General features: G+C 39.5%; 1 protein-coding gene across 1 annotated transcript in view; it reads left to right on the forward strand.

The window, feature by feature from the left end:
* The window catches only part of CETN2 (centrin 2), a 135355-nt gene extending 129508 nt beyond the window's left edge, over positions 1-5847 (forward strand). The window contains exons 2-5 of the mRNA XM_044682791.1: positions 915-1073; positions 1559-1687; positions 2619-2756; positions 4535-5847. Coding sequence (XP_044538726.1) covers positions 915-1073; positions 1559-1687; positions 2619-2756; positions 4535-4624 — 516 coding nt within the window. The 3' untranslated portion in view covers positions 4625-5847. The remainder of the gene's footprint in view (positions 1-914; positions 1074-1558; positions 1688-2618; positions 2757-4534) is intronic.
* The last annotated feature ends 2393 nt before the right edge of the window (positions 5848-8240 follow it).

Below are 8240 nucleotides of genomic sequence, written 5' to 3' on the forward strand. Positions count from 1 at the left end.
GTTGTTGGCTGCCTTAATTTCCCCAGAAATCCTTCCAGGGCTTCTCTCAACACAAGTGGAATGAACCCGTACTGCTTTATATTTTGGTTCCAAACGATTTCTGATAGAAAGGATCTTCCTCTGTGTAATACTTATATTGATCTGAATTTAACTTAGGAAGAGGGGTGTATTTTTTTAACCTTATTTTGAACAATCTCCTAATAAGGGGCTTTAAGCCTCTTGCAGAAAAGCAAGATACACCTGTTTAACCCTAGGATTAGCAGTGTTATTTGGCATTTGATGTGGACAGCATCACGGTTTTCCTCAGATTTAGAAATGGCTGCCAAATCTAAGCGGGAGCAAAGAAAGCCCAGCAATACTCCTTTCAATGTGAACAGGTAGCTCTGGAACTTTCCGCCAGAGCACGCTAAAAGCTAAATAAGTGTCCTTGCACGTGAGTAAACTGTTACACAGAAATGCAGCAAATTGCAAGAGAACCAAGAATTCCAGAATTTACCACCCCAGCAGAGTGAAAAGGGCAAAATAGTATCTCTTTTGGCATGAGTAGAGATGTGAGCAGAGGCATACCAAAGTATAGTTTGAGTGAGTAGGATTGCCTACCTTCCATAATCAAAAGACAGCTCAGTTCAGAGATCTATCAAGTAAAGGTGTCCCTACCCCCATTTTCATTAAATGTTTAAAGCTGGTGGGATGTACCCTATTAGAAGTCTTCTTGTAACAAATGAGTTTGAATCCTGTGTTGGGTCTTAGCACATTAAGGAGAAGCTCTAAGATTTAGGGGAATGGAACATAAAGTTCCATGTGAAGATTTTTTTAACACTATAGATAAAATTATGAAAATGATTTTTAAAAATTTGCAATCCTGTGTCTTTGCAATGCAATTTAATATCATTTGTTCTTTTATTGTTTTAAAGGCCAGTACCATCAAGAAGCCAAACCTGGGCCCCGCCCCCCCAAGAAAGAAGATGGGACCCAAACCTGAACTCACAGAGGACCAGAAACAAGAAATTAGAGAGGCATTTGATCTCTTTGATACAGATGGAACCGGGACAATAGATGTTAAGGAGCTCAAGGCAGGTTCATTAAGTACCAGCTGTAAGAGCCAACCTGGGAAAAATATATAGAGTCCAAGAGAAATAATTTATTATATTAAATTTAAAAAATCAGTATCTGAAATATGCTTAAATATACTTAAAACAGTAAAGAGTGAAGGGAGTTCCAGTGACCTGAGGAAAATTCTTTCCAATTTATTTCTACCTTTCCATTTTTGAGCTGATACAGAGTACTATTCTGAAGTTATCTTTCCTGCCTTGCTTTACCGCTCCTCTTTTTATTCCTTTCCTGTATGCCATTCTCTTTTCTGTCCAAAGTGTTGGTCACAGGTATTATTGTACCGTTCCATTTTTTTGTGTGTAGCCCCAAAGCCCTATTAAGTAAGGTTAAGTAAAATTGTGATGAGCCTGATATTACAATCTTTGGCTCACAGTGCTTTGCCCCTAAGAATTTGGGGGACTTCTTTCTTTGGTTGAAATAATTACTTAGTTAATTTTTGATGTAGGTGGCCATGAGAGCTCTGGGCTTCGAACCCAAGAAAGAAGAGATCAAAAAAATGATATCTGACATTGACAAGGAAGGGACGGGGAAAATCAGTTTCAATGACTTCTTGGCTGTGATGACTCAAAAAATGGTAAGCTATTCAACACAGTAAACAGCCTCTTTGCAACCTAGGACATCTATATGTGGTAATCACTTCATTGAAGTAAAGCTAAGACAAAGGGAATCCTGGATCAGGGGATCACAGACTTAGAAAATGGAAAGGAACTTTAAAGGTCATCTAGTCCAACCCCCTCATTTTATAAGTAGAACAGATAGTGCTTCAGATTGGAAAACAGGAGACTTGGATTCTACTCATATTCTGTAAATTAGAGAAGTCAGTTTTACCATCTAAAATAGGAAGAGGAATACTTAACACTACCACTTTTCTATTTAATTGTTGTCATGGTAACATTTCATATTTTAAGGATAGTTAAATCTGAATTTTGGGAATTGAGATATACTATTGTATCCTGCCTTTAATAAACAAGCTTATAATTGCTCTAGGAAAATTCATAGGGTTAATTTTAGTGATTACATATTCCCTCAAACCTGAGAAAGATAGATTTCTCTGGCTGGAGTCAAAGGAAAGAAAGGGAAAATGGCCCAGGGTAATGAGTTGGCTCAGACATGAATAATACCCAAGCACCTTCCAGGTGACATAGCTTACCTGTTAACCCTCAGAAGCCTGGAATGACCTCTACCCACTGAGATGTTTGTACCCCAAGATAAAAGCCAGTGAAGTTTGAATACTACTATATGGTCATGCCCTTTTGCAGTCTTTCCAGTCACTTTCACAAATAGATTGGAAGATTAATAGGAGTTACAGTTTGGTGGGTGGAAAATAGAATAGGATAAAAGCATGAGAAAAGGTAGCAGAAATAACTTTACAACATTGTTTAAAGGGTTTTCTATTGCTTTTATTTTCTTAACATTTTTGCAAGACTAGGTAAGAGGACCTTGGGGTGACTATAGGTTGTTAGGACTACAATATGTCCCTTCTTGGGTGTGTCTCAATTTTTAAGGCTGAAAAGGATACCAAAGAAGAAATTCTGAAGGCTTTCAGACTCTTCGATGATGATGAAACTGGAAAAATCTCCTTCAAGAACTTAAAGCGTGTGGCCAGAGAGCTAGGGGAAAATCTCACTGATGAAGAACTGCAGGTTTGTAGTAGATGAGTCAGAATTCCCAATTCCTGTCTTCTGACTATGGTAGGTTTTCTTGGTGAGTGCTTTAGTCCTGTACTGTTGGTACTTTGCTGACTACTTAACTCTTTTTGCCCAGATGTTTCCTTAGCCACCATATTTGGTAAGTATGACTAGCTCCCAACCAGGTTGTGTCTTCTTTCATGTACCTCACCTTGATTCATCCCCATTTTTTCCACCTATATCTAGTCTCTCAATTCTTCGTTGCCTATTAGATAGCTAGTGTAATATTAATGCCTTTTCCCTAGGCCAAAATGGTCACTTTTGTATTCCTAGTACCTACCATGGTGCCTTGAACAAGATCGTTAATTTTCATTGTGGAATGATCAAATGTGATAGACTTGGTTACTATCAGCAGTCCAGGACAATTCTCGATTCTGAGGGACTTAGAACAAAGAATGCTATCCACCTCCAGAGAAAGAACTGTTGAAGTAGGAATGCAGATGAAATTTAGCTCCCTCAGAGGAGACACTCTTGGCCTCACCTGCTGCCCAAACGAATGTTTATTGACTACTTCAGTAAATTGTTTCTTTTTCCTCTGACCAACAAAATCATAGGCCATAGGAAAAATAGTTCCATGCTCAAGCTGCTGGTGGAGGCTCAGTTTTTTGTTAGACTGTGATAGACTTGAACCATTTTTGGAGGGTGGGGGCTGGAGGGAGCACTGCTTTCCTAGTCCCCAAATGAAATTAGAGAATGGGAATATAGGGAAGTTGTTTCAGGAACTTTCACAAGGAAAGGGGGACCAAAAAAGAGAGGCAAAACTCAAGTTCCCTAATGATGACTGTGAGGCCAGCTGCCAAGAGGTCAGCCAAGAGGAAGGGCTGCAAGATCTCAAACTGCTCAATTTTGGACCCTGTTCTGGTAAAGTATAGAAAGGCAGAGGTAGTAGGTATTAGTCCCTTCCTTTTACAGAAAAGGGAAATGGAGGCCTGGAGGAGAGGGACTTGTCCAAGGTTCCAGAGCAAATGGATCAACTGCCTGTCTAAGGAGGCTTTTTGGCCCTTTTGCCTCACCCTCTCCCATATATTGATTTCATTTATCACTTAACAGTTCAAACCAGCTCATTGACTTAAAAAAAATATTTGGAAGCCAAACATTCCATTCAATAAGGATTTATTGAGTACTTCTTACATATTTAGTACTAGAGATACAAAGACACAACTAAGACAATCCCTGCTTTCTCAAGCATTAATATCAGCTCCAATTTAAAGAAAACACTTTGAGTGGGGAAATTTTAGGAGAAGGCAACTTAGTAATTATGATAGGAAAAAATATTGCTCAATTAAGTTAAAATATTTATAATTTAATTCCAGTCCTTATATTGGAATGCGTAGACCACAACTTCAGATTTGTATTTCACTTTAGGGTTAGGGGTTAGCCTAAAGCCATTGCCTTTCTCTAGGTTTCAGTAGTTATAGGATAGAAATTATACATTACCCAGGAGGCAACATGGTACAATGGGAAGAGAATAGTTTTCAAACCAGAGGGTGTGAGTTCAAATATGGGCCATGCCATTCTACAACCTGTGCTGCTTTGGGCAAGTCCCTTAGTATGACTGACTTCCCGGCTGGGCCATCACTGCTTCCCCCCCAGCCATTCAATTGGTAAGATCTAGTGCTTCCCCCGCCATTCCACTTAAGTGCTGCTATTTTTTTTTTTAATTGAAACCCTTGTGTGACCTCCCTTAATGTTTTATGGGTCAGTCTAATTCATTACCTCCTGGATCTTTACAGGAAATGATTGATGAAGCTGATCGAGATGGAGATGGAGAAGTCAATGAACAGGAGTTCCTGCGCATCATGAAAAAGACCAGTCTCTATTGAGGTCAATATCTGTTCCCCTTTTGCAGGCACATATAAGTAGATTTACTGGTTCTGAAGGTTCCTTATGTTTTCATTTTCCGAGGCATCACTACAGTGCACAGAGGCTGATTTCCCCCCTCCTTTAATTTATCTAGGTAATTATGTTGGTTAACACCTGCTTCAATTGTATGTTTTCTAAAGAATTCTAAAAACATCACAGTTATCTATAAAATACCTTGTCAATGGATTTTCAATTCAGAGCCCACTAGGCTTAAGGATGGGGACCTAAAACTCCCCCTTTCCCCCACCCTTTTGCTTGGCATCTCTTCTTTCATTCATTAATATTACACCAAATCCCAGAGCAAAATTCAAGTGTTATGGCCACCAAAGTGGGAACAAAGAATATCTCCTTTAAGGTGCTGGTTCCCTAATCACCTTGTTTCCATCATCTCTTCCCCCTGCCATGCTCAGGTGTATGATACAGCAGGACCATGTAATTGGCTTGTAGGCTACCATTCCAGGCCATTTTTTCCCTCCCTCTTCCATTCACCCCTTTGATTTTCATTGACTTAGCTCTTTTAAGAAGAAACTAGCTTACCAACTTCTTTGTTGTGCCTGGAAACACACTGATGTATTTATTGTGTTGTGGTGGGCTTGGAATGTTCCATGGCATCATCCTCTCCAGTCAAATCTGGAGTGACTGCATCTAGCTCATCCACTCATCCTGGCAAATGCTTTTTCCTTTTCCCAGGCCAGGCCACCAATGAAAAAAGCTAAATGTAATGTTAGCCTAAGAAAATCATAAATAGCATAGGTTGGCTTAATACTAATGTTTAAAAAAACACACAAATAAGCATTTCCTTAGTTCATAAGCTTTAAGGGCTTAGTTGCTTTGAAAATTGGGGTGGGTGGGGTGGGTTGGGTCGTGTTTCAAGTATTTAGCAAAGCTCTTTTCCCTTTTCCCTGCTTGGAAGGAAGGGAACTGGCTGTTGTTGTCTTCATTAGAAATCTAATGTAACCGTGGCCATTTTCTACTGATTTTGTCACAAGTTCCTCTTTACTGGTTAGCTCTAAGAACCTTTGGTTCTTATTAGTCCATGACTTTCTCCTCCTCAGATGTATGGACACCGACCACCAAGTGTCCCACGTGGGTAGTTTGACACTGCTTTGTAACTCCCAGTGGTCTGTTCTGTGTTGATGCTATTTATTTTCTCTGTTGTGAATAAAGTCTTTCTTGTTTTAAAGTTCTGGTGTTTGAGCACTAGTTACTTGGATTTGGGATTTGACCATATGTTGAAGGCAGCTTCACAGAAGAGGGCAAAATATTACCTAGAGCAGGCACACAAATCAACAGGTCTGTTTGCCTGAGAAAGTGGTACTTGCCTGAGACAAGTGATTGCTTTTGCAAGACAAGAGGACCTCGTTCTCAGATGGGCATTCCCCTAAAACAAGACAAAGGGAATTCTAGAGTTCAGATGGGCTGATTTTAAGGAACTCAATCTGCCCTAGAATAGAATGTACACTTCCATGGGTTTAGGCTGGTCTCTTGAATTTTTATAGCCCCAACACAGGGCTTTGCACATAGGAAACATTGATGTTAATTGAATTGAATGCATACCGTGTCAAATCTTGGTATTGAGTAAACCAAAGAGTTCATCTAATTTCACCTGCTACCTATTGCAGGAATCTCCTGTTCAGGATTCTTCACAATGGGTAGCCATCTTTTGGGGGAAATACAGACAGAAGTTACTGCTAGGGTAGTTACCCCAATCACAACCTTTACAACCTTGGACATAATTTTTTTTAAGTAAAATTTTCTTGATAACTTAGTTTTACATCAACTGTATCCGACTATCATACCAGGGAGAGCTTTTTTATATAGTAGAATTTTTTTAAGAGGAAGAAATAACGAAGCAATACTAATCCAGCCAAGAGAGAGGAAGGAAGGATGTAAAGGAGCTAACAAAGCTCTTCTTACCCAACAGCAGGGTCAGTATGATAGACAGTCAAGTCTTGACTGAAGCAGATGACCTCAGTAAGTCATTTTCCTTTAGTTTCCTCCAGGCAACTCCCTAAAATTCCCCCCAAAAGTTGGCAGAGTACTTTACCTGCACTGTTCCCAGGCAAATTACAAATCTGGGTCATCACTAACCTCCCTCTTAAAAAATCCACCAGAACCCACTCCCCACCCCTCAGAACTTAGACTTAAGGACCCTGAAGTCACAGAGAATATAGCAAGAAAGATACTTTTATTAGTATTTATTAGGATTGAGGAGGTCAAAGTCAAAATGGCATGTGGTATGTGGCAGGAGGCATGGCAAAGACTAAAACAACCAGGAGATGAGCCAGTAGGGTATTGGGTTTTTAACAACCCTCCCACTCCAGATATATGTACACATTGATATAGATAGATACACACATAGATATATAGTTCACACATTGCTAGACCAAAATAGACAATGGGAAAGGTAAAAGTAAACATGCACTTTGCTACCAGAATGTTATTTGTGGAGGTGAAGCTTGGGTAGGGTGATGATCCAGGAACTGGAACCAAAGTTAGGAAATTCTTGGATTTGTCAACTGAATGTGGTTGCCGTGGGCTGTAAAGTGTTTACAAAGCCTGACCAAAGAAAGAACTGGCAGTCTTGGGTGTGCTGTTTATTTTTTATTTTTCAATTTTCATTTTTTTCTGGGCGATACATGTATTATCATGCAAAACATTTCCATATTTCTGAAAGTGAATAATCTTATAAAACCAAAACCTCAAATCATATACCCAAATAAACAAGCCATGAATCATGTGCTTTCATCTACATTCTGACTCCAACAAATCTTTCTCTGGAGGTCAATAGCATTCTTTGTCATAAATCCCTCAGAATTGTCCTGGATCATTGTATTGCTCTTAGCAAAGTCTATCACATTTGATTGTTCCACAGTATTTCAGTTACTGTGTATAGCGATCTCCTGGTTTGCTTGTTTTACTCTGCACCACTTCACATAGTTCTTTCCAGTTCTTTTTGGAAATTATCTTGTTCATCATTCCTTATAGTACAATAGTATTCCATCGCATATCACAATTTGTTCATCTATTCCCCAGTTGAGGGACATCCCTTTAGTTTCCAATTCTTTACCACCACAAAAAGTGCAGCTATAAATAATTTTGTACAAACATCCTTTCCCATTAGGGGTGCACTGTTTAATGGGGGACTACCATCTCAGTAAGTTGAGTACAGTTACAAGAAGAGGAACATCTCACTCATAATAGTTCTCAAACATGTGTAAGGACCTGAATAAAATGGGAACCTGCATTTAAGCCATTGAACCTAGTAGCTGATATGAGACAGGTTCACAAATAGTCAACAGGTCAGAGTGTGTTACTGCAAAAGGCTCCAGGTTTTACCATTTATGTAAAGACTCCTGGGCATGAGATCAAAGGGTTCCATTCCTTTTTTCTGCATGGGTGGCAAGAGTAACACCACTACCAGTGGCTGGACTGTTTGGCCACGTACTTAGAGATGACATTTGTGATCAAAATGTTTTTGCAAGTGCTTTGCGGAAGGATCTACATGAAGCCAAAATGAGCCACAGAGGAAGCCAGCCAACTAGAAAATGCACTAAGATATCTGGGAAGGGGACC

The sequence above is a fragment of the Gracilinanus agilis genome, chromosome X, assembly GCF_016433145.1.
Source record: "Gracilinanus agilis isolate LMUSP501 chromosome X, AgileGrace, whole genome shotgun sequence".
NCBI lineage: Eukaryota > Metazoa > Chordata > Mammalia > Didelphimorphia > Didelphidae > Gracilinanus > Gracilinanus agilis.